The 26,693-nt window shown below is 48.2% G+C and overlaps 1 protein-coding gene across 1 annotated transcript; it reads left to right on the plus strand.

Annotated features, from left to right (window-relative positions):
• The first annotated feature begins 721 nt into the window (after positions 1–721).
• Positions 722–25,144, plus strand: LOC112108325 (zinc finger protein 615-like). Its single transcript, XM_026651990.2, has 12 exons — positions 722–895; positions 4,459–4,585; positions 5,463–5,576; positions 5,710–5,769; positions 6,188–6,301; positions 8,807–9,908; positions 14,355–14,532; positions 16,450–16,848; positions 17,726–17,807; positions 18,207–18,314; positions 18,625–18,738; positions 22,183–25,144. Exons 1-12 carry the CDS (start codon positions 821–823, stop codon positions 23,730–23,732), a joined length of 4,023 nt encoding a protein of 1,340 aa, XP_026507775.2. The 5' UTR covers positions 722–820; the 3' UTR covers positions 23,733–25,144.
• The last annotated feature ends 1,549 nt before the right edge of the window (positions 25,145–26,693 follow it).

The raw sequence follows: 26,693 nt of genomic DNA on the forward strand, positions 1-26,693 counted from the left end.
CAAACTGTTCCCGGTGTGTTAGCAAGGCTTATGAACCTTAGTGGTGCACATCATCTGAGTTTTCACTTTGTAATAATCCCAGCACAAGTGGGTTGGTGTGGTGGTGTTTGTTTTTATTACAATAATGCCCAAAGGCCCCAACCAAGATCAGAGCTTCAATGTGCTCAGCCTATACAAACCCATAGTAAAAGACAGTCATTGCTCCAAAGAGCTTACCATGTAGACAAGAAGCAGGCACAGAGAGGTGAAATTACACGTTACGTATTACAACGCAGATCAGTGGCAGAGGTGGGAATAGAACCCAGGTCTCCTGACTACCAGTCCCCTAGATCACATATTGGTTTTGTTGGGACTGTTTTGCACAACTCTAAATTTGACCCTATTAAAAACAAAGATCTAATCGCAAGAAGGTTTGAGCAGCCTGTAGCACATGATCTACTTTTATGTTTGTTTCTCTTTGCTAGATGGGAACATGAACCCAGCTCTCTTTAATTTTTGTCCTTGCAAACAGGCATCGGAATGGGACACAGAGGTACAAGCTCCCCTTATCCCAGATGTAAGTTTTGTGAAAGAAACCCAGCTGCAGACTGCAGCTATTTCCTTGTGGACTGTGGTAGCTGCTGTTCAAGCTGTGGAGAGGAAAGTGGAGTCTCATGCTATGCGATTGCTGAATTTGGAGCGGAGATCAGGGGCAGCTGAGAAGAAATTTGTGGACTGCGAGAAAACAGTGGTAGAGTTTGGTAACCAATTGGAAAGTAAGTGGGCTGTGCTGGGAACTCTGATCCAGGAGTATGGACTGCTGCAGAGGAGGCTGGAGAACATGGAGAACCTGCTGAAGAATAGGAACTTCTGGATCCTAAGAATTCCCCCTGCTAGTAAAGGAGAAGACCCAAAGGTAACAGTAACCCATCTAGTACTTTAGTGTAAAACTAATGTATACTGTATCGGCAAAGTTTTTATATCCCTATAAATCACCATTGTAAAATGCCTTGGCTGGAGGGAGCGGTGTGACTGGCTGCTAGCTGTATTGTTTATTAAGCAAGTACTTGATCCACAAGATGTGTGAAAACAATTATGCAGTGTATACCCATTTTGCACTGCCCTACTCCAGCGTATCCTGCAGAATGAGCATTCTGCTGCAGTCCAGGAAACCATTCAATAGCAATAAAAGGAAGAAATCTCATTTAAAAAAACAACCACCAAGACATTTCATATAAAAATCCCTCTGTTAAAATAATATTATGTTTCCAAAGTGAAACACTTAAGTCTGGAAATGCCAAAATCCGTTGCTCCCCTAAACTTAACTCTGTTTCTTGGTCCATATGCATTACAATAATGTCCCTAGGTATGCATGATTACATTTATTTTTTTCCATGGGACCCTGGACCCCTGCCCGACACAATAAAAGTTGGGCACTATCTAGTGCGGTGTTAATCCCAGACTTTATCATGCCGTGACCCCCTGTGGGTTCATCTCTGTTAATGCGACATGCCCCCGCCCCCAATAATTAGCATTCGGGATGGATTTGCACAAACAAAAACTCCATTTTAACAGCCTATTTGAAAACTACTGGTGGGTAGCCAGGCTCAGATTAACCAATGCATACTCACACAGGGCCTCTGTTTTGGGGGGCCTTGACCACTGGACCATAATAAGGGATGGGCAACTGGCAGCCCGGGCCGGGGGCACATGAAGCCTGCCGGACCATTTGATTTGGCCTACCACCCTGTGTGCAGAAAGGGAAGGGCTCTGCCCCCTCTGCCTTCCTTATCTCACCAGTTGCTCCTGTGTGTCCTCATGTGAGGCTTGTGACCACCCACTGGCCAGTAAAGGCATGTTGCCCCTACTGCTACCAGAGCATTCTATTGCTCTGGTAGCAGATGGTGCTGCCTAGCTGCCCAGAGAGCTGTTTGCTTCAAAGCTCTCTTTCATTTCATAGGCTACACTTGCAAACTTAACCTTCTTTTAACAAAGCTTTTTGGGTGGGAAATTGGATGCTTGCAAATTTTAGATGCCTTTTTCAAAGTACCTTCAACCAGCTGAGTAATGCTGCTTTCCAGGATAAGTGCATGGCTTAAAACTATAAGGTTTTTTATTTAATTTTATTTACTTATTTTTAAAAAGAGAGAACTAAACCAGAATCTCCTACTGGAAGGCTCCCAAACTTTAAGAAATGCAAGCTATAGATCTGACTTTCTGGGTCGGGGCCATCTAAACAATTTCTATTAAGCTTAAAAAAAATTTTTTTTTGCTGAAATAGGTATATTAACCAAGCAAAGGATGGATGACAATGAATACAATGTGCTATTAGTCATAATGATCCACGGCCATTCATTTGTTTTAAAATAAATATTTCAGTGGGGAGGAAATCTATTCAATCTGTTTGTATATGGATCACTTGATGGTTACCTGTTCTGTTCATTCCCTCTGGGGCACCTGGGATTGGCCACTGTCGGAAGACAGGATACTGGGCTAGATGGACCTTTGGTCTGACCCACTAGGGCCATTCTTATGTTCTTATTTTACTTTTATTATAAATAGTTTCTATATTGTTTATAAAAGGTAATGTTCATGTTGCTTTCTTTAGAGGCATGTCACTTTCTACAGGGCCAGTTTGTATTGACTTCACTGACTACTTCAGATTCTGCTGCAAGTAAAAGCAGGATCTGGCCCAAAGTCCCATACTACGTTTGGGATTGCTTCCAGTCTACAGCTTTTACCAGTTGTCTTTCCACAAACTCCTAATAAGCATGGTGTTTGAGCTGTACCTTGTTCCAGTACAGTATCTGCGAACAGTGGAATAATACTGGATTCTAGAACATATTATTAAAAATAGGGAAAAATTACCATGTGCAGTTAGTCACCTCTTGGTCCATAGCCTCTCCAGCACGTCAGAACCTGAGTGATCCATGTTAAATAGCCTAGTTACGAGTAATGTGTTCTGTACAGGGTTTCCGGGCGATCAGAATAGATGCATAGTGAAGTAATCTTACTGAGAGGGGCTTGGATTCCAGGGTGATGTGTGGTATAAATACTCAAAAGACAAATGTTTGTATAGTGCAGGGGTTCTCAAACTGGGGGTCAGGACCCCTCAGGGGGTCGCGAGGTTATTACATGGGGGGTGGCGAGCTGTCAGCCTCCACCACAAACCCTGTTTTTCATCCAGCATTTATAATGTTGTTAAATATATAAAAAAAGTGTTTTAATGTATTGGGGGGGTCGCATTTGCTTGCTATGTGAAAGGGGTCACCAGTACAAAAGTTTGAGAACCACTGGTATAGTGCATGCAGTGTTCTTCAGTACTGGAGAAAGCAAAGTAGATTTTTGACGTGCAGCGATGTCGGCACTAGGGAGCTGGTTAGCAAGCAGAAGTGAAAAGCATTTTTAAATAATACCTTAAACCAGGGGTGGGCAAACTTTTTGGCCCGAGGGCCACATTGGGGTTTCAAAACTGTATGGAGGGCCGAGTAGGGAAGGCTGTGCCTCCCCAAACAGCCTGGCCCCCACCCCCTATTTGACCCCTCCCACTTCCCGCCCCCTGACTGCCCCCCTCAGAACTCCTGACCCATCCAACCCCCCTGCTCCTTGTCCCCTGACCACCACCACCCCCCGCCCCTAACCGCACCCCCGGACCGCACCCCCTATCCAACCCCCCCGCTCCCTGATTGCCCTGACCCCTATCCACACCCCTGCCCCCTGACAGGTCCCCTGGGACTCCTAGGCCTATCTAACCTCCCCTGTTCCCCGTCCCCTGACCGTGCCCCCCCCCAACTTGCACCCTATCCAACTGTCCCCTGTCTGCCCCCCGGGACCCTCCGCCTCCTTACCATGCCGGAGCCTGCCGCGCGGCCCGGCCGGGAGCTCAGGGGCTGGGCAGGACGATCCCGTGGGCCAGATGTGGCCCGCGGGCTGTAGTTTGCCCACCTCTGCCTTAAACAGTCACTTAATCTATACAAATCCTCTTGAAATCAAAGGCTATAACTACACGCTGCTGACTTCTAAAATGCTTTGTCTAACTTTTTAAATATGGCAAATCAACTTTAAAGTTTCTGTGGGAATACTATGGAAAATGTTTTCTCTATAAACGTCACTAATCTACTCCCTCTGCCTCCCAACTCACAGTGCCATTGTCGCTCATGCTGCATCTGATCTGGAGAGACCACCTCTGAGGGTGAGCAATAGTTCACTCTCCAAGCCCATTCCAGTCTCAACACAGATACTTCTAGCAAAGCCATCATTTGGTGCCAGTTTTCATGGTGGTTATTCTGGTGTGGACACCTGTTGACTGGACATGGGATGGAGACCCACCTGCTTATATACTGACCAATGGGCAGTCATCCCAAAGCTAAATTTCTGCAATTTCCGACCCATTTTTCTGTTATACAAGGTGAAAGGATAGGTGGTGTCAGGAGGCGATAGCAGCAGAAGGTGCTGAGTGTGTGACACTTGTGATTTCAGGTCCCAATGGCGTTTGATGATGTCTCAATCCAAATTCCCCGGGAGAAGTGGGAGAATTTGGAAGAGTGGCAGAAAGAGCTTTACAAGAATGTGATGAAGGGCAACTATGACTCTTTGATCTCACTAGGTAAAGAGCAGTTTACACTTATTGGAGGCTTTGCAATCTGACTTGATTAATTTCTTCTATCTCATGGCTGTTCTCAACTTCCTCTGATTTCTGGTGGATAAGCACCTCTCTCAGACCCCGTGTAATAGACCAGCTCCACAAATCTTCCCAATTTAGAGAGATTTCAAAATGCAAACAGGGTTCCTGATCCCTCCACCTTCTGAGTTTTCTGGTACTGAGTTAATTGTGTTTGTGTAAGCTCAGGCCATGTCCAGAAACCTGACCTATTTGTTGTGTGAAGGTGTTGCAAGATCTTCTCCATTAATGGCTGTCTCAAGGCTTCTGCCCATGTTATACTAGAAACACACAACTTTGTTTTAGACTGGCTCTTTAGTCAGTGATCTCTTCCTGGCAAGGAATGAAGATCCACGTGTCTAGACTGATTCTTTTAGATCTGTCCGATACCTTTGATCCTGCCAGCCTCACGGTATCCTTGACATGTCTGCATAGCTTGCTGTGCCGACTGACAGCTGCTCATGAATGGCGGCAGCTTTTTCTCTCAGGATACGATGATGAGCTTTGGAGAAGTGCCCAACACATTTAGAGACCTACCGCTTCCTTGATAGCCTAGAGGTTGCCTTGATTCTCCAGCAGCACAGGAAAGCCAGGCAGTCTGCATTTTGCGGTTGTCTGAGGGAACCCCCCTCACCCTGCAAGGAGCTCCCATTTTCCAGCAGACATTTGCTCTTCTGCATGATCTTCGTTCACCATTTCTTACATCTGGGCAGATTACCTGTCTCTTCCAGAGAGGCAAGGAGGTTGGCTTAAAACCAGGAGAACCCCTTTAAAACTAAAATCAGTACTTACTATAGCCTCAATACCTCTTTCCCCTGAACAGATCATGCCATTTCCAAGCCTGATATTTTATCGCGGATTGAACAAGGGGAAGAGCTGTGTGCTGGGGAGCCGCAGGACTTGGAAGTGAGAGAGATCCCTACAGAGTCTGCCACAGGTGAGTAATAGACTGAAATGGAAAAGTGAGTGCCGTTAAAAGCAGGGAATTCCACCCAAGAATAGAAATATATGAGGAAAAACCACATGAGCTTGATACGTTTTAATTGACAGTTTTCTTATCTCCTTTGCAGATGTCATTCATGACTTTCCACCTGCCCCAGGTACTTCGGTCTCTGCCGGTCCCAGCACAGGTAATACAAAAAATCTCCTTGAAACACTGATTGCAGTTAATGTTGCGAATCCTGCTCATGTAGTCACAGCTTACATTTCTGTGCGCAGGTTCTGATTATCCTGGTCTTGCACCAGTCTCTCCTTGTTCTGGCTCTTCAGAGAATTTGGATCATCTGACCTATTCACCCCATATTTTTTAATTTCCATTTTAACCTGTGCACCCCATCAGAATGTGCATCTCTTCCAGCAAAGAAATAGTCAAATTCACCAGTGGTATATGCTAATGCAACTCTCCATTGAAGTCAGTGGAGTCATGCCAATTTGCTCCAACCGGATACTTGGTCCATTGTGTTGGTTTCAGATCAGCTCTCAAATACTGAATAACATGTTCAGTGGATTATAGATAAGCTGTGATGTCACCCTCTTTCCTCTGAACAGAATCTCCCATTTCTACCACGGACATTATGTCATGGATTAAACAAGAAGAGGAGCAGAGCATACGGGCTCAAGCGAATGCTAAGGAACGAGAAACGCATAGAAGTACCTGCACCAGTGAGTACAGGAGTGAAATAACTGAGGAACAGTGAGTAAATTGCCTGAAAGTTACTTTCCTGAGGTGGCTAGTCCTCGGGATTTGTTGGGAGGCCCAGGCAGAGCCATCTCTCTGTACATTTTGGGTTTAGAGTGCCAGCCTGGAGGGAGGACATTCACCATGGATGCAGCTCCAATGGAAAGACAGAGGCAGGGCTTTGCTAATGAGTCAGAGGTGAAGGGGCAGCTGTTAGACTTCCTGTGAGGTGCAGATGGAGAATCCACTTGAGGGGAAAGTTTTCAGCAGCTGTGTGGGCTAGGAACCCTAGTTGCCCAAGCGTAGAGAGAGTGGGGATATGAATCATTTTTCCTCTCCTCCTGGAAAGAGGGCCCATCTCTAGTGACTGATCTCCACAGAACTGGTCTTGGTCTTCAGTTTCTTTGTTAGCAAGAATGGCCCAAAAGGCAGAGTATGGTGTAGAGAACCAGAAGGAGGCAGACTGCAATAAGACTGATTTCCTCCAGTGTTGGGCTTGAGGGACCTGTAACATTCAGGTTTTTTTTTTTAAATTTTAAAGGTGTTTTATTGATAAAAGAACCAGTAGTTGCTCATTCAGTGTTCATCCATGCTCCACACAGTAAATACCACCTTATACCACTTGGCCAGATAAAATGAATATTAAGACTTAAACGATTTTTTGACAGCACTTGTAAATCCCTTGTAAGCCTATTAATTCTTATACAGTTGGGAATGTTGTTTTTTCCTCTCTCCATAACAGTGAAAGCTTCACTCCGCTCCATAACAGGTTTTTATTCCTATATATAAAACTTTCTGTAAACAGATAAGCCTGATCCTGCCCTGAGCTCTGCGCAGTTCTCCATCTGTGCAGAACATCTTGCAAGATTGGGGCTTAAAACTCTAATCATGTGTACGTAGAAGGCTGGTTCCATACAGCACAAGGCTCTTCTGTGACTCTGATTTCTGGGTAGAAGTCCACAATTTCCCTTTGGAAACATCATAGGGAATGATCTTGTATTGTGAAAAGCACTAGGAAATCCGAGCGAGAGTCCCCTTTTATCTTGGTGTGACTGAACGCAGATCTCGATGCATGTATTGTAGCTCCTTAGTTCCAAAGCTTTGGATTTAGACTTTTCTTAGAAGTGAAACTCATCACAAAAGAACTCAGCTCAAAATTTCTTCTTGGTGTAATGCACTAGGGAAAAAGTAGAAGATTTTCACTCAGCTTCTGTCCCACACCTGCTGTATGATCATGCAATAGATAAGGTTTACAGCCAGCTGTGTTGTAATTTTGGTGAAAAATGATGGGACGTGGCAAGAATGATTCTTAGAGCTCCATTTTTGACTAGTCAGTCTAGAGGCCAGTTTGGGGTGAGGAGCTAGCCCAATGGAGAACTCTCTATAAATAGCTGGATATGGGTCACTTCCTAGTATAGGGGTGGGCAAACTTTTTGGCCCGAGGGCTACATCTGGGTGGGGAAATTGTATGCAGGGCCATGAATGTAGGGCTGGGGCAGGGGGCTGGGGTGTGGGAGGGGATGCGGTGTGCGGGAGGGGGTACAGAGTGGGAGAAGGCTCAGGGCAGGGGGTGAGGGCTCAGGGCAGGGGGCTGGGGTGCAGGAGGTTAGGGGGGTTGTGGTGCAGGAGGGGGTGCAGGAAGGGACTCAGGGCAAGGGGTTGGGGTGCAGGAGGGGTCTCAGGGTAAGGGGTTGGGTGCAGCAGGGGGTGTGGAGTGTGGGAGGGGGTTCAGGGGTGTAGGAGGAGGTGTGGGGATCAGGGCAGTGGGTTGGAGTGTGGCAGGGGGCTCAAGACGAGGTTAGGGGGTTCAGGGCAGGGGGTTGGGGTGCAGGCTCCGGCGGGGTGCCGCTTACCTCGAGTGACTGTGGGGTGGCAGCGGCGTGCAGTGGGGCTAAGGCAGGCTCCCTGCCTGCCTTGGCCCCACGCTGCTCCCAGAAGTGGCCAGCATGTCCGGTAGTGGTTCCTGGGGGTGGGGGTCAGTGGCTCTGCCGCACACTGCCCTGTCTGTGAGTACCTTCCCTGAAGCTCCCATTGGCTGCAGTTCCCCATTCCAGGCCAATGGGGGTTGTGGGGGGGCGGTGCCTGCAGGCAAGGACAATGCATGGACCCCTCTAACACCTACCCCACAGGGAAATGGTGCCGGCCGCTTCCAGGAGCGGCGCGGGGCCAGGGCAGGCAGGGAGCCTGCCTTAGCCCTGCTGCACCACGGGGCTGGCAATCCCACAGGCCGGGTTGAAAGCCCCGACAGGCCGTAGTTTGCCCTCCCTTCCCCTAGTACCTACAGACTGAGAGTAAAGTCTTTCTTACCTGGCACTGTCTCAACAGACCATTCCTAGCATTTTTGTAGCATGTGCAGAAGAGAAATCTGACTTCATGGGATTCCATTATGAATTAGAAACCTCCAAATCTTGAGGGGTTTCTTTATTCCAAATCGATGCATAAGTAATGTAAGGATTATCTCTCCCCTCTCCCCCCCCCCCCCTTTCTAGCAGATGATAGGATCTTGGTCAAACATGAGGAGCGTCCTGAGGAGAGAGGTCCTGTGAACCAGGAACTGCCTGTGACCTTATCAGGAAGATCAGAAGCATGCGTTTTCCAGGTAGCCAGCTGCGAAAATCAGCCCAACTCAGACATGCAGCTCATCTCAAACACAACCCCTACAGCAAACAATCTGGGGGAATCCACTCAAGGTGAAACAGAGTTTGGTCAGTTTCCAAACGTCACCGCCCAACAGGGAAGCCAACTGGGAGAGAGACCATATTTGTGCAGTGAGTGTGGGAGGTGCTTCAGCCGGAAAGACATCTTCATATCACATCAGAGAACCCACACAGCCGAGAAACCCTATTCCTGCTCCGAGTGCGGGAAAAAGTTTGCCCAGCAATCCAACCTGAACAACCACTTCCGGCTCCACACAGGTGAGAGGCTTTATGTGTGTTCACAGTGCGGGAAGAGCTTCATCCACCAGTCCAGGCTCACCTACCACTACAGAATCCACACGGGAGAGCGGCCCTACATGTGCACAGAGTGCGGGAAGGGCTTCACCGAGCAATCCAAATTAACAAACCATTATCGAATCCATACAGGTGAGAGGCCGCACACTTGTGCCGAGTGCGGGAAGAGCTTCAGTCTGAAGATAAGCCTTATAATTCACCAGAGAAACCACGCCAAGGAAAGGCCTTATGAATGCACTGAATGCGGCTTAAACTTCAATTGTCACTCAGGACTCATCAGGCACCAGATGATTCACACGGGGGAGCGACCCTATAAATGCACAGACTGTGGGAAAGGCTTCATGCGGAAGGAGCATCTTCTGAACCACCAGCGACTGCACACGGGAGAGAGACCCTACCAATGTACGGTGTGCGGGAAAAGCTTCATTCGGAAGCATCATCTTCTGAAACATCAGCGGATCCACACCGGGGAGCGGCCCTACCAGTGCGCTGAGTGTGGCAAGAGCTTTAGGTATAAACAGTCGCTCAAAGATCACCTGAGAATTCATAGTGCAGAGCAGGGGCCGCCAGAAATTTCCCAGGGCCTTTTGCAGGAAATAGAAACTGGGCTCCTTGATGTTAAAATAGAAAATACATGGTAGCATGATTGTAAATAGTCAGTTGCCTAATAAAAGTACATCAGCTCCAGCAAATTGGAAGAGGATGTTATCGCATTATAAAGGTAAGTAAAAGCAGACGTTCAAACTTCCCTCTCTTAGAGGAGCACTCTTATGAGCTTCTAAATCCATGAGCCCTTGAGAAGAAAGGATGCTCCGTGTGCTCATGTGAACTCTACAAAGGGGAAGGGAAGGCATGAACCTTGGCTCTGTGTCTGTCAAACTCATTATTGAGATGATTTTTACCTTTGTGTTGGTCTAACTCCTGTTTGAAGATCTTCCCGGTTAAAGCTTACCTTGCTGTGCATGTCAATCTGTTCTACACACAAAATGTATAAACATTTCTTGAATCTTTAATTTGAGCAGTCAATGCTCTTCTTTAGTTCTTGGACTTTATTTTAGGGAAAACAGGAACAAGAGGTTAGACGTGACCCCGGGGAGAACTTTTTTAAAAATAATAATCATAATCCACTTGTTTTTAAATACCGTTAGGATCCTGCAATGTTTTACAGATTAAACGCTTTCCAAAAGAGCCTCATCCATATGAACCATGTCTTGGAAAACTTGAGTGGTTACTTCTGAGAATTCACAGATTTAAAAAAAAATGCAGCAGAGTTAATGTAGTTTTTATAAGATAGTCAAGTGTTGTTTGCATGCATAACACTGCTGATATTAAGTGTAAGACCACTATTTATAAACCAAGCATTTATTACTTCCTGAATTTATTAAGTGGGGGGTTTTCTTTCTCTCAAAAAAGACAAGATTTTTGCAGTTCCTCAGTATTTAAAAGTCTAATGACTGGAAACAAAACTGGGATTTCTGTACATATGGGAAACGGGAAACCTACATAAAAAACTATCAAAGAACTTCTTGTTTTAAAGTTTCCCCCCCTCCTCCCCCCCCCCCCCCCCCCGCTATGCCGCTGAAATAATGTTGTAGTACTGTGATCACTCCATTAATGAACACATCTCCATGCAGGAATATTAGTGGCCCTACAGCCTGTAAATGGCACTGTTTGTACACAGATTCCAGGGAGAACATTTTTCTTTGGCTGGTAGGGAATGTAATTCGTCTGAGGCACTTTGTTCTCCATGGTTTAAACATTGATGGACAGGGGATAATGTGGGTGTATGCTTCTGTATAGCTCTTTATTTCATGGCTTAGTCACATGTGCAAAGTGTTAGCACCAAATTAAGGCTTTGATCACTTAACTTCTTGAGACTGCACAGACTGCTGCACCTGCATCAAGCCCTGCTGAAGACAATGAGGCTGTGTGTGGACACAACTGCCCACATGCAGGAAGTTGCAGGATTGGGGCCTAAATTTTACTGTATATGCACCAAGGCCTTGATCCAGCTTCCCTTGAAGCCAATGAGTTTTTTCCATTGGCTTCAGTGGGCTTTGTGGCAGGCTGCCAGTGTGCTAAAATATAGAAAACTCAGCACAAGGACCAAAAAGACCCTGCAATTGCGACATTTAGTATAGTAGTTGGGGCTTGTTTTTTGGGGGGGGGGGGGGGTTCTGATTTTTGCTTTGTTACTGTTTTTAGGCTTCCTAGTTATCCTGTAAAGAACCAAATTCCGGGGGGGAAATCTCTGCAAAAATAAGATAAATCTCTTCCACCATGCTTATGAGCCAGGTCTTCAATCTCTGAATCAGAACAAACATTTGTGAGGGGAGACACTGAAAACTTTTTTTTTTTTTAATTTACATTAATTGCAGCTGGCTGCTAATAAGTGTTTGCATCAGAGAAGTGCATGCCCCTGTGGACTTAACATGAAGCTACTGCAGTGCATTCAGGTCAAAAACCTCTTTGTAAAGATTATAGTATATGCTGGATGCAGGAGAATATTGACCTGAGGCTTAAGAGCTTCTGAGTCCAGTCCTCTCAGCATTTGGCCTATTACTGGTAGTTTGAGTGAAAAGGAACAACTTCTCATGGGTAACTGGCCATTCACTCTGCAGTTACAGGCGCTATGTTCCACCGGTAGGCACGATGGCAACAGGTTTTCCCCTTTTTCTAAACCTCAACTCACATGATCAAGTACAGTACATCCATTCCTGTTTACTGCTATTCTCAGTCTGCTCTAGAAAATACATGAGGATGCAGAGAATACCTTTCAGCAGCCTGGGGTGTAATCATCCTTTGAGATATAGTCAATGCCATTGTGTTAATTTAAATCACTGTGAATACATCCATACAACCTTTTATGTAAAGTCTCTGCTTTTGTATAAACTGCCAGCACCTGAATAATTTTAACATCTTTGGCGTGAAAGCTTGTGTGTTAACTTTTATGGACCAATAAATGGTACTACCTGATTTATCCTGTCTGCTATGTTTTCACATGTTGTAGCAGAGGTTTTGTCAATCTGATGTAGCACAGGAGGTCATCTGAAGCATGAGCGTTGTCCCAAGATGGATGGACTCTCCTGCAGCTAAAATCCTCTTCCTAGCAGCCACTTTCTTGTCATCACCTCTCCTTTCTTCCCATCTTGTGTGCGCTGCAGCTAGTCAAAGGGGGTCAGTAAATGGCAAGCTGCAAAATGGGAGAGAAAAAACATGCTCACTTGCATTGGAAGCTCTTTGAGGCAGGGACTCCTTTGACTCTGTCTGTACCCCATCTAGTACAATGGAGTCCTGCTCCATGCCTGCATCTCCTAGGTGCTACTGCCGTACAACTAAACGTTTCAACCTTGCATAAGGCCTGTAGTTTTAAACAATGTTTAAACCACTTTGGCACAGTTTGAAACCTAGTTCTAGCTGAAAAAGTGTAAATGCACTTTAGCTCGCCAGTGTGGAAAGAGGCCTTTTAAGGGAATTAGAAATGATTTTTCAGCGGAACTTCTTGTACCATTTCTCTGGCTGTGTGGTTAAACTGGTTCAGCAAGAACCGTGGAAGGTGTAATTCTACCCTGAAAAGTGACATTGAAAATAGCAACTTACTCAACAGATCTGCTCCTGACTTCATTAACAAAAACAAGTTTTTCTGCTGCTCACCCCATTTAAGTCTGCAGAGCAGAGCCAATGAGATGGAGTCTATTCCTTCATGTGCTCGTTGACAGAATTGTTCACTACATCCTAAGCAGTTACACCTGTGTAAACCCACTGAAAGCAAGGAGGTGTCATGGCTGTTGAGGGCTTAATTTGGGGATGTATAAGACAGACCCTAACCTGATTCAGATGAACCCAGGCTGAGATTGCAGGGCTGGGAAAAACAAATGTTACTTATTAAATGTGCTCATGCTACAAAGAAATAATTGAATGACAGTAAACAAGCCCCTACAATGCCAAGCTGAGAGTTGCTTTTCAGAACAGAAATACACTTTTTAAAGAGCGTGTAGATCATTTACAAAAGAGTCTGAAAGCTCCATAACAGAGGGTGATGCCATAATACCCCTTTAGTGCTTTACATTTCCAGTGCCCTGTATCAACCGGAATTGGTGCTCTTCACCTGTATGCGGGTGGTCTGTAACATACAGGGTCAGACTAGATCTGCTAGTCCCTTCTGTCCTTTAACTGTGCATCAGGTTCACCTGCAAACCATGCGCTGCCATTGGCAGTGGGGGCTGCTGCCAGAGATGATTAGAGCAGCCGGGGAAATTAAAGGGACAAAATTAATGTATTCACAAAGTACAGCTAGCTTTTTTCTCCTGGACCATACAGCCTAAATGAATTATGGAACCAGTAGTGAGGTAGGCCCAAATGCTGGCCATCGTTATATGGGAGGAAAGGGGCTGTAAGCTGGCTCTGCGCTGGGCTGGCCAGTCCGAACAGGCTGTGGCTGGTGTGGTGGGCGTAGGGAGAGGTGTGGTGGTGCAACAGGTGTGCACAGGGGTAAGCGCTCACACAAAAACGCTCCTCCTTCCCACCCCATCTCCACACAGGGGCCTTGTGACACTTCACTTATACAAAACAGTTCCAGAGTATTTTGGAGCCAGGGCTTCAATCTCTGCAGGTCCCAACAGCAATGCTGCAGGGACGGGGGGAATTGCTGTTTTATTTTTATGCCTTAGAGGAGGCAGTATGGGGGGGAGGGGCTGTCAGCTGGGAGCCTGGTGCAGGGGAGGTGCAGATCCCCCTTTAATTTCCGCAGCAGCTAAGCCTAAGGCCAGGCCCATGTTCCCTGCAGGCGGAGGGACCCCGCATGGGAGCAGGTCAGCGGCAAGGGCTGGCGCTAGAGAGGCGGCCCCAGGCAGGAGCGGGGTGGGCCTGGGCCCCCCAGGAGCGGGTCTCGTGGGTGTGGAACTGGGCAGATGCAAAACTGGCGGTGGGTCTGGAAGGCCGGGGGGGAGGGGCGCTCCCGGGCTGGGTTAATCGCCCGCCCCAGAGGGTGACGCACGTTCCCTGGGGAGAGCCCGGCCGGGCGCTGCTCCCTGCCCGCTCCGCGGGGCGGCCCCGGGTTCAAATCCCGCCCCGCCGCTCCCGGCAGCCAGGCCGCGGCTCCCTCCCGGCCGCGCTCGCTCTGCTCCGCCCGGCAGCGGGGCCGGCCCGTGGCGAGGCGAGGCCGGGACTCTGCCCAGCCCGGAGCGGGAGCGGAGCTCGGCCGGGCCGGGCCCGCTGGAGAAGCCCCGCCTGGGGGGGCCATGGCCGAGCGGGCCGCTGCCCAGGTAAGGGCCCGGCGGGTGGGGGAGCCTCGGGCCCCGGGAGCTTCTCCCCGCCCGGCCTGGGCCCCGGAGCCCCGGGGTGGGGGGCTGCCCGGCCGGCTGGGGGGCGGTCTCTGCGCCCCCTGGACAGGCCACAGCGGCCCCTGTCGGAGCCGGCCGGTGTCTGGGGCCGCTGGCACCGCGCTCCCCTGGGGCCCTGGCTGCTTTGCTATGGACCCGCAGCTAAAGTCTGCTGGGAATCCGAGGGGCTGAGGCTGTGGCCTGGGGCAAGGCCCGCTTCGCCTGCCCTCTGTGCACGCCCCACGGGGCTTGCTTTGCCCGCTGCAGCTTCCCCAGCCAGCGCCGGGCGTTCGAGTCCGAGGAGGGCAGGATGGCAGAGCGGGGCCGGCCCTGGTGCCAGGAATAAGAAGCCGAGTGGGGAAGAGGAGGGTGGAGGTTCCAAAGTTACCTTGTCTCTGACCCCTTTCGCGCTCCCCCCGGGGCGGAGATTGGCTTTTATCTCACTTGTCCCATCTGGGTCAAGAAGGACAATAGACCCATCTTCTATGTTCTCTGTCCCGCAACTTCTAGACCTTGCCAAGTATTTTGGCTTTAGGGGTCTAAAACTGGCCAGGTCTGTGGTGAGGGGAGAGTTTGGGTGTGTAACATCCTGGCTGTTCGCGCTGGGAAAGTGTGAGATCTAAATTCCAGCTCTGTTCCTGAAGATGGCTGGTGGTGGAGGGAGGAAATGTTTCATATAAGGACTCTGGCTGTAGAGGCTGGGTTCTCTAGTCGTTTTCTTTCTCCTCCTCATCCCAAGCATCCTTCCGGATTGACCCGCCTTTCTCAAGTCCCAGGTCAGCGTGACTCTCCCTTCAGAGCAATGCCTGCTGGCACCAAGGGGCTGCTTGAGGGTTGTGAAGGCCTCTCTTCCCCGCAGCACAGCACACTCTGCTAGCCTAGGGGACCAAATGTTAGGCCCAGACTCTTAACCGCATTGGGGGAGCAGGTGCTGCGGTCCCTGGGCCAGCCCAACGCATGTTGGTGTAAAACGGTAGAGAAACATGCATTTCACCCATGAAATACTAAGCCTCCCTCCCTTCGAATCAGGGGAGATGCTCTGAGCTGTCGAATGATACTGATTTTGGCAGCTTAAGGTGATTGTTAAATAATAGTAAAAAATAATTCTCCCGTTCATTCATATGGTACTAGGATGTGCATTACAACCTCTGCTAGGGTCTCCAACTGAGATCAGGACAGGTGAAAGGGACTCTTCTCATCCCCCATTTGACAGTGGAGATCTGATCTAGGGAGGAATGTGACTTGTTCAGTTTCACACAGGGAGACTGTGGCAGAGATGGAAATAGGCCACACATCTCCTGAGAGCCTGTCCAGTGCTTTAACCAGAAACCCATCCTTGTTCTCCTTCCGTTTTGGGCCGAGGGGTCACTCAGGCAGAAGACCATGTTGGAGATGTTTTCCTATCATGCTCTAAGCAGAAACTTCGGAGTAAAAGCTAAGAGTCGTGGTTTTCAAACCAGAAGCTTTAGTGTTTTGAAAGAGGGAAAAGTCCCCAATGCAGGCAGAGTATTGACTATCTACAAAGTCTGTTTTGTAAAATTAAGTTATTGACCAATAAAAAGGTCAAAAAATATGTAAACCTGCTGATGAGACCAATTTGGGGTCTTTTCAGAAAACATCTGAACAGTTTGAAATTGTATTGCAGGCGGAGTTCAGGTTTTCATGTGTGTCAAATTTCAGGCTGATGTAGGTTAAATTGTCAGTTTAAAAACACAGCTGATGATGAAAATATCAACAGACTTTGATACATCTGGAGAGAGACTCTTTTAGAATAAAGATCCAGCCCCAGACCGTGCTGAGTGGCAGTTCGTGTATTGTTTACCTTGCTAGATGTCTTTCCATTTCCGTCCTTTCAAATAGGCTCCAGAATGGGACGCAGAGTCATGGTGGCCAATGCCTATGCAGCCACCTGCTGTCCCTGAAGAAACTTCCCTGAGAGAAACCCAGCTGCAAAGAGCAGAGATTTCTTTGACTGTGGTGGCTGAAGTTCAAGCTGTAGAGAGGAAGGTGGATTCTCAGGCTGCACAGTTGCTGAATCTGGACGGGAGAATGGGGACAGCTGAGAAGAAACTAGTCGGCTGTGAGAAAACAATGGTGGATTTTGGGAACCAGCTGGAGAGTAAGTGGACTGCACTGGGAACTCTGATCCAGGAGTACGGGCTACTGCAAAGGAGGCTGGAGAACATGGAGAACCTGCTGAAGAACAGAAACTTCTGGATCCTGAGACTCCCCTCAGGCACTAAGGGAGAAGTCCCCAAGGTAACGATATCCCAGCCAGTGCAGAAGAGCCGAGGTAAAGCTGATTGTCAGATATCAAAGGGGTGTTTGTGTCTTGTGACTGGTAGGTTCTTTAAGGCACTGCTGATTTGGATCTCATTGATAGATACTTTTGTACCAGGAATAAAATCTTGGGGCGGAGAATATTGCCTGTCCCTTTAATTCTGGTTCCATTCCCCCAGTCAGCATTGATGTAACTCTCAAAAAGACTCTGACATCATCTCCTGCCTCTTCTCATTCAAATTACTGGGTTGTTGGATCATCTTCCAAGACATGAGGTAGGAGGGGTCCCTATGTAGCTACATTTCATTCACAGCGCTGACCTCCGGCGGGTGAGGTTTTCTCCCGTCTGCGTTGTCTTTTCTCATGTTCTCTCAATGTTATTTTAGGACCAAACTCTCTGCTGATGTAGCTATATTAAAATCAGTGGAATTCCACCAGCAGAGACATTGGCCTTTAACCTCTATGGCTGAAGAGAGTTCTGCCTCCGTGCACATTTGAATTTTGGCCTGTTTAGGTGTATCCGCCAACAAGGGAACTAACTGAAACTACTTGATTGCTTCTTTGTGGACATCTAGGATGTGTCTACACTGCACACACCTCATGGCGGTGTGCAGAGTTCATACACTGCACGCCGCACTAGCTTGGGTATAAATAGCAGTGAGGCATGGTTTAGATGAGTAAAACCACACCAGAACCTTAGGGTATGTATCCAACACGGCTCTCAACACACCCAAGCAGTGCCAACTCCGTCGACACTGCTAATTTTATCCGTGTAGTATCCCAAAGGGGAAAGCATGCAGCCCTTGTGATTTCAGTCCCAGTGTCGTTTGATGCGTCTGTGTATTTCTCTGAGCAGGGATGGGAGAGTGCAGCCAAATGGCAGAAGGAGCTTTGCGAGAACGTGATGAAGGGGAACTTTGAGACTCTGATCTCCCTGGGTAAGGATCAGTTCTCACTTGTTTATTACAAGCTTTGTGATGTGGCAAGGGCTGGGTTGGCTCTAGCTCAGAGTTATTGATCAAGGGTCAGAGCCTCACTGGTGTAAACTGTCCATTGAAATGAATGTGACTGTTTACACCAGGTGAGGATCTGCCTCAAGATCTTTATGCACGGCGCACAATGCGTTGTGTTCCTCTCCATCTGATGAGCCCTAAATCTACTGCTGGGAGTCCAGCTTACCTGTCACCAGCGATCTCCATTTTCTTCATGCTCTTCATTAACACTTTTGCAACTTGGTTCATAGGAGCAGGCCCCTTCAGTGACAAAAGGGGGTTTAAAATCACATCAAGTTTTGTCATTAAAGACCAAAGAGCCCTATTCTTCTTCTCTATGAACAGACTCTGCGATTTCCAAACCCAGCATCCTGTCCCGGCTTGAACGAGGAGAGGAGCCATGTGTTGAGGATGGGCCGGAGGAGACAGAAATCCCCATGGAGCCCAGCATGGGTAAGGACATGGTTAATACTCCAAGAGCCTGGCAGGCTCTTTGGATTTCTCATATCCTAGGGTTCCTTATCCTCAAGACAATTCTGACCCCAGATTTCTCCACCCACCCCAATAGGTTCTAAATCTAACAACTCCCCTTTCTGACTTTCTGCCCACTGATCCTCTGTCAGTTTTCTCTGAATCCTCATTATTACCTTGTTTACATTTATTCAGGAAAGAAATGGTTTTGGGTAGAGATTGTGTTTTCCCAACATCCACAGAATGCTTTGCTTTTCAAACCCTTTGCTATTTCCTTCTTTCCCCTGAACAGACTCTCCGGTTCCTACACATGAGATTTCATCCTGGATTAAACAGGAGGAGGAGCTATGTATCAAGGCTCAGCAGGACTCGGAGGAGCGAGAGATCCCTGCAGATCTTAGAATGGGTGAGCAATAGATTTAAATGACTGAGAAATGACAGTAGACAGAGCTGGAAATCCAGTCAAACCTTCCTGAGCTCCTATAATTCCATCTTTTTGTACATCTGTCTTAACTTTGTAAGTAGCCTTTGTCGGTGCATAAGAATAGCCATGCTGGATACATCTAGCCTGGTATCCTGTCTTCTGAGAGTGGCCACTGCCAGATGCTTCGGAGGAAGTGAACAAAACGGGGCAGTTTTAGTGCTCTATCCCCTGTCGTCCAGTCCCAGCATCTAACAGTTGGAGGTTTAGGGACACCCAGAGCATGACGTTGTGTCCCTGACCATCTTGGCTAACAGCCATTGATGGACCTATCCTTCATCAACTTATCTAATTATTTTTTAACCCAGTTATACTTTTGGCCTTCACAACATCCCCTGGAAACAAGTTCTACAGGTTGAGCGTGCGTTGTGTGAGGAAGTTCTCCCTTGTGTTTGTTTTAAACCTGCTGGCTATTTGATCGGGTGACCTAATTCTTGTGTTATGTGAAGGGGTAAACAGCACTTCCTTATTCACTTTCTCCACACCAGTCATGACTTTATAGACCTCTATCATATGCCCCTTTAACCATCTCTTTTCTAAGCTGAACCGTCTGTTTTTTAAATCTCTTCTCATAGGGAAGTTGTTCCATACCCCTAATAATTTTTGTTGCCCTTCCCTGTACTTTTTCCAATTCCAATACCTTGTTTGAGATGGGGTGACCAGATCTGCACTCAGTATTCAAGATGTGGACGTACCATGGATTTATATAGAGGCATTATGATATTTTCTGTCTTATTTTCTATCCCTTTCCTAATGGTTCCTAACCGTCTGTTTGCTTTTTTGACTGCTGCTGCACATTGAGCAGATGTGTTCAGAGAACTAACCACGATGACTCCCAGATCTTTCTTGAGGGGTAACAGCTAATTTAGATCCCATCATTTTGTATGTGTAGTTGGGTCAGATTATGTTTTCCAATGTGCATTACTTTGCATTTATTAACATTGAATTTAATCTGCCATTTTGTTGCCCAGTCACCCAGTGTTGTGAGATCCTTTTGTAACTCTTCACATACTGCTTTGGACTTAACTATCTTGAGAAGTTTTGTATCATCTGCAATCTTAGCCACCTCACTGTTTATCCTTTTTTCCAAACCATTTATGAATATGTTGGACAGCACTGGCCCACTACAGATCCTTGGGGGACTCTGCTAATTACCTCTCTTCACTGTGAAAACTGACTGTTTATTTGTACCCTTCATTTCTTGTCTTTTAACCAGTTACTGAGCCATGAGAGGACCTTCCCTCTTATCCCATGACTTTTTAGTTTGCTTAAGAGCGTTTGGTGAGGGACCCTGTCAAAAGCTTTCTGAAAGTCCAAGTACACTGGATCCACTGGATCCCCCTTGTCCACATGTTTGTTGACCCTCTCAAAGAACTCTAGAAAATTGGTGAGGCGTGAATTCTCTTTACAAAGGCTGTGTTGACTCTTCTGCCACACATTGTGTTCATCGTAGTGTCTGAAAATTCTGTTCTTTACTGTTCAACCAGTTTGCCTGGCACTGAAATTAGGCTTACCAGTGTGTAATTGCCAGGATCGCCTCTGGAGCCTTTTTAAAAAATTGGCATCACATTAGCTACCCTCCTGTTACCTGCACACTCTAGGGCTCCTATCATTACCCTTCCTTGGGCTCAAGGCCTAACTGTTTTAATTTAGGCAACTACCCTTCCCCAGTTCCTAGGGCTCAGGGCGTACTCTTCTGCAGGTTTGCGGGGCCTTTTACCAATGAGAGAGCTCTGAGCTTGGGCTGTGTCCTGAAGTTAGGTTCCAAAAAACTTCCTTTTGGACCCCGATTTATATAGTTAAACTTGAGTCCTGCTTAGCTCTACCTTAACCAATCATTTTAAAGAAAAGTCATACCATACAGTATTTTTCACCAATCACAGCCCATTACGAAACAATTCTTTACCCAATCAGACCCCACCACCTTAGTTGATTTAAATCTTGCAAAACAGACCAAAAGAATCAAAGAACCAGACAAAGACCATACAGATAAACAATAGAGAAGTGGGGACCATAAAGGCAAAACAATGGAAATAGAAATTTCACAATCACAACTATTGATAAGCGATTCCTTGCCAGACGAAATGTTGTCAAACAAAGTTTTCTTTAAAGATTCTAAGACCCGTTTCTTTATCTGGTGGTGATGGGTCCTGTTAGGACAGGCGCACCTTCGTAACAGTCTGATGTTACACTGCTTTGATGCTATGTAGATGGTGGTTCTGGTTTTGGTCCTGCAACCTGCTCTGTCATTCTTGTCCTCCTACAAATTCATTGTGTGCATGTGATGAATTACAGGACCTTGTGACATACTTCGTTTATTTTTCACCACGCCTGCCCTCTGATCTATCTCACCTGAAACTTGCAGTGTTCCAGACCTCTGAGCTGCTTCAAATCAAAGCCTGCTCATCTGCCCAAGGCTTAGCTAGTCACCGATTCAGAAGTGACTGGCTTCGCTTCCAATCAATATTACAACTCTGCAGGACTAGAAATGGGAAGCTTATTTCACAGCAGGATACACAGCACTTGCTTCTGGCCCTGAAATGTCCTGAGAATAAACCTAGAAAAAAAGATAGAAAAGCTATTTTAGGTCCCTGTTAGAAATGTTGATGATTCCACCTTCATCTGAAAGATTTAGAATCATGGTAGCGAAGGGAGACTAGCTTTAAAGGCAGAGGGATACAAAAAGAATCCCAGCAAAAAGCATTGGTTAGTTATTTCGGTAACATGTGGCATATGCAGCATGCATGGTGGTGCGGTCCTGTCTAAAGGCTCACCTGGCCCTTGTTTGGGATGACCTGGGTGACTCCTGAGTGGTGTAGCCATCCCAAACGCAAGCTGATTAAAGCCATTGATTGTGGGTAGATTTCCAAACCCGAAAGTGTGTTCCCCTGGCAATGGACTAGAATATTCTAGATAAATCCCATTCCTCACCCCAACTTTGAAAGCTCTGATTTCCCACTGCAGTGCTGACCTGCATTTCCTGTGTGTGTCTCACACTACGCCCCAGCAGGAAGGCCAGTCTGCTGCAAAGCATTCTGGGTGCTCTGACATCCTGTTGCATGTGGGGGGTGGGGGAGAAGAGGTGAGTAAACCAGCAGGAGTGTCTGTCAGACAGGAAAGAGGTAGGGGAGGAGAGGCGCTGTAGGGGGGACTGCGCAGGTACCAGATGACAAGCCCCAGAGAGGAAACGTTTTGGCCATAAAGCTTTGTGTTATACACTGTGGTTTTTGCTCTAGTAAAAGGTGTCACTTCATCTACCTTTTCCCTTATAGACTAACACTGCTGCCAACCCTTTCTGCATTATGTACTGGAGACTTCCTTCCTCTCAGCCGGATGAAATGAAGGTCTTGATTCTCTCTTTTGTACCAGCAGATGTTGAGCTCACAATCAAAACAGAGGAGCGACATCCTGAGGAAGGCCCTAGCAACCTAGAGCTCCCTGGGCCGTTGCCAGGAGGAGCAGAGGAGAGAGCTTTCCAGGGTGCTGAACAGGAAGCGGCCGTTGAGAGTCCTTGCACTTCAATCCTCTCTCCAGGTAACAACCTGGGGGAACTTACTCAGCATGAAAGAGAACTCAAAACTGCTGCTGCCCATCCCAGGGGCAGTGCAGGAATGGCCCCCTATGCATGTGCCCAATGTGGGAGGAACTTCACTCGAAAGGACATGCTCCTGTCGCACGAGAGACTCCACACGGGTGAGAGGCCCTACATGTGTGCTGACTGTGGGAAGAGCTTTAGGCTCAAGATCAGCTTTATGAAGCACCAGAGATGCCACACCAAGGAGCGGCCCTATCCGTGTAACGAATGCCAGAAGAGCTTCAAGTGCCACTCGGCGCTCGTGCGGCACCAGATGATCCACAGGGGAGAGCGGCCGTATAAATGCGACCAGTGCAACAAAAGCTACAGCCGCAAGGAGCACCTCCAGAACCACCAGCGGCTGCACACCGGGGAGAGGCCCTTCCAGTGCGCCACCTGCGGGAAGAGCTTCAGTCAAAAGTTCGTGCTTGTCTCGCATCAGCGCATCCACACAGGGGAGTGGCCCTATAAATGCACGGAGTGCGGGAAAGGCTTCAGTGAGAAATCCAAGCTGACCAGCCACTACAGGATCCACACCGGTGAAAAGCCCTACAGCTGCGCCCAGTGCGGGAAGAGCTTCCGCCTCAAGGTGAGCTTCTTAAGGCACCAGACGAGCCATGGCAGCGAGAAGCCCTACCCCTGCACTCAGTGCGGCAAGAACTATAGCTATCACTCAGGCCTTCTCCGGCACCAGCTGATCCACGCGGGGCAACGGCCGCATCAGTGCAACAAGTGCGGCAAAAGCTATGCCGAGAAGTACCGCCTGCGGAATCACCAGCGTGTCCACCTGGACGAAGGACCGCAGCGGTGCGTCCCGTGCGGGAAGAGCGTCTTGGGGAAGCAGGACCTCCTGAGCCACCAGCAGAGCCATGCCGACAGATGCCACCAGCGCGCCACGTGCGGGCAAAGCGTCTGGCTCGTGGAGAGCGGCTTAAAGCACCAAAGAAACCACGGCAAAGAGAAGCCCTACGAATGCAGTGACTGCGGGAAGAGCTTCAAGTGCCAGTCGGAACTCACCCGCCACCAGAGGGTCCACACGGGGGAGAGGCCTTACAAATGCACCAAGTGCGACAAAAGCTACAGCCAGAAGTACCATCTCCTCCAGCACCTGCGCGTTCACACGGGGGAGCGGCCCCATCAGTGCAGTGACTGTGGGAAGAGCTTCATCCGGAAGGAACATCTCCTGAAACACCAGCGGATCCACACCGGAGGGAGGCCTCACCAGTGCAGCGAATGCGGGAGAAACTTCCAATATAAGCAGTTGCTGAAAGATCATCAGAGGGCGCATAGAGCGGAGCCAGATCACCTGGAGGCTTCTCCAAGGACTGAAGCCTGGGTTCCTTAATGCAGAAATGGGTTCCGGCCTGCCACTTATCTTCTAACACGCAAAGCAAATACAGTACAGCAGGTCTGGGAGTTAACGCACTCACCGCGCCCTGATCTAGCAAGCACTTACATGCATGGTTAACGTTAAGCATGTGACTTCAATGGGACCAGTCACATCCTTAGTTTTTGCAGGTTCGGGTTCCATGTCTGTATGTATCATACAGCAGCCAAAGCTGCTGAAGCTTCTGAGAGCTGGAGGAACATTCACTGCCAGAGATCGCTCACCCTTGGCGCTGGGAGGGAGCCAACGGGGAGAGACCTGAACCCTATCTGGCAGACTCGGCTAAACTGGAAACTGACTAGAAACTTTTAATAGCTAGATTTTTTTTTTCCCCCTTGTGTACAGCATGGGTCTCTCTCATCCTGCAGCTGCTATCTTGTGAGAATTCTCGTCACGGATTTGTTTTATACGTAGTTTGTGTATGGCCCCCATGGTTTTCAGGTTTGCACATGTCCATTCTCTTCTAGCTAGGAGCTGTATGCGACTTGTGTTTATCACTGTTCCCTGGTGGGGTTCTGTAAAGACTCTCTATGGAGAGAATGGAGGGTAAGTGAACTATTGCCCACTTGCATGTCTTCTAGAGCCAGGACAGGACTGCTCATGCATAGCCTTTGGGGCTGGAGCCAGCCCTATTCCGGCCACTAAAAATAGGTTCTTTGGGGTGAGCATTGGATTGGAAGTCACGCGTTCTAATCCTGGCTCTGCCTGTCTGGCCTTGGGCTGTGCCTCCATGGGGATGATCCGGGGCTCCCTCGTTACGGTGCTGTCAGCATCAAGCGAGTGCAGGGGTCTGAACTGGTGAGCTGCTCACTGTTAAATGCAGTGTTTGCATTCCTGCTTGTGGCTGACAGCTGTGGCGGAACGTGTCTTTTCTAGAAAGGGGAATGAAGGATTTGTGTAGAGTTTTGTGGTTCTTCAGTGACCATCTCAAGCAGTGGCCGCTTGTATTTTTTCGCTTGCACAAATTGTAGACAAGCAAACACTAGCGATGCTGCAACAACTAACTAACTCTCGTGAGAGGGCCGTGTCTGGCTGCTGGCCTGTGTCATTACATTCAGAATGAAGGAGGGCTTGTACATGACTTTGGATAATGTGTGACTTTATTGCATTCATCGGTTAGAAATTAAACGTGTTCGATTTACTAGATAATTTGTTTAAACTGCGTTTTGTGTAACTGTCAAATAATGAGAGCCCAAGAGGTGGCGATTCCTACGTATGAACCCAGGCCACTGAGGCAAATGCTGGGAGGAAAGCAGGGCTTACAACCAAAGGGATCTTGGCAGGAACCACCCTCTTGGTGCTCCCAAACCTACCGAAGTCATGAAGGGAGGGTGGTGCTGAAGATGGACAGGCAAATGCAAGCTGTCCTCTTCCCCCAACCCCATCTCGAGTGCTTGTTACTTTCTTACAAAGGAGAAGTGTTGATGCATTTTGAATCCATGTATTACAGTAAATAACAAAGGAGCAGGTGCAAGACATTGTGGATACTGAGTCCTGACCCCAAATGGCTAATCTAACAGCAGGAGGAGTCACAGGAGGGGGGAACAAAGACAAGGAAGGTTATGTGACTGTAGGAGCGTACAGACCCTAGCATGAAGGTTAGAGGCGTGTTTAAATATACACAGCTGGATTCTAAGCCCCCTTGAAGGAGTGAGTTTAAATAAACTCTTTAAAAAGCCAAATGTAGACAGCGTGTTTTCGAACCCAACTCCACAGGAAGAAGTGAAACAGCAGTGACACGTTTCCCTCCCACCATTTCATTGGAGGCAGGGAAAGAAGTGTTCACTACAGCAGCATTCCTGTGGGTGTGACTCTGTAGTGACCCTGGTTCAGCAAAGCAAAGGACTTATTACAAAATTAACTGCAGCCTCAACCCGCAATGTGGTGGTCTGGCAAAATTCCCATGAACTTCCAATGCGGACCCGAGGTAGAATGTGTTTATTTAACCCACTTGTACCAATGTTTTCCCCCTTCCAGAGTTGCTGGCCATCCGTGCTCTAGCTGTATTGAAAATGTACTTAAGTTCTGCCCAGAGAGAGCCTGATCCCCTGGAAAGCTGCCCTTTGGTGTCCAATGGATGTAGAATTGGGTCTTAACTTCCTTTCCATGCTCAGGCTAGGTCTACACTACAGCGGTGTTCCGACCTAAGATACGCAACTTCAGCTACGTGAATACCGTAGCTGAAGTTGCGTATTTTAGGTCGGCTTACCTGGTGGTGAGGACGGGGGAAAGCCGACCGCTGCCGCCGACTCCGCTACCGCCTCTTGTCGAGGTGGATTTCCGGAGTCGACGGCAGAGCGATCAGGGATCGATTTTACCGCGTCCTCACGAGACGCGGTAAGTCGATCCCCGATAAACCGATTGCTACCCGCCGGATCGGCGCGTAGTGAAGACGTAGCCTCAGTGGTTAACTTGCACTCTGCCTCAGGTACCGGGAGCAGAGTCTGCAGGGCAGGGGAGAGCCCGTCCGGCTGCAGGCAGCTAGTTAGTTATAAGCAGAGTGGGTTGAGTCAGAGCAGCTCTCTTATCGCTAGGATCAACTTCCACCATCCCCACGCTGAATGTGCTTGTAACGGGGGACACTCCCCTCTCGAGTGTCTGCTGTTGGCTGGGTGTGGTATCGCAGTCCTTTCCCCACTCCTGCCACTCCCCTGTAGGTTGTCAACCAGGCTGGGTGAGTCTTCAGGGGCTCAGCCCTCCGGCCGGCTCACACAGTCAAACTAAACCCCTTCCAAAGTCCCAAGGGAACTGTCTGCCCTCCCCAGAGTCTTCAGCCCCAGCTCTGGGCCCTTTAAATTCAGCCCTTCACTCAGGCTTCCAAACAGACCTTGTCCTTTTCTCCGGGTTTACACCACTTTGCCGGTGGGGGAAGCCAGGCCACCCCCTGCTCCAGGTTCCACCTCAGGGACGCTATAAGCA

Source organism: Terrapene carolina, unplaced genomic scaffold (assembly GCF_002925995.2).
Source record: "Terrapene carolina triunguis isolate 2854851 unplaced genomic scaffold, T_m_triunguis-2.0 Scaffold111, whole genome shotgun sequence".
In the NCBI taxonomy this organism is placed as follows: domain Eukaryota; kingdom Metazoa; phylum Chordata; order Testudines; family Emydidae; genus Terrapene; species Terrapene triunguis.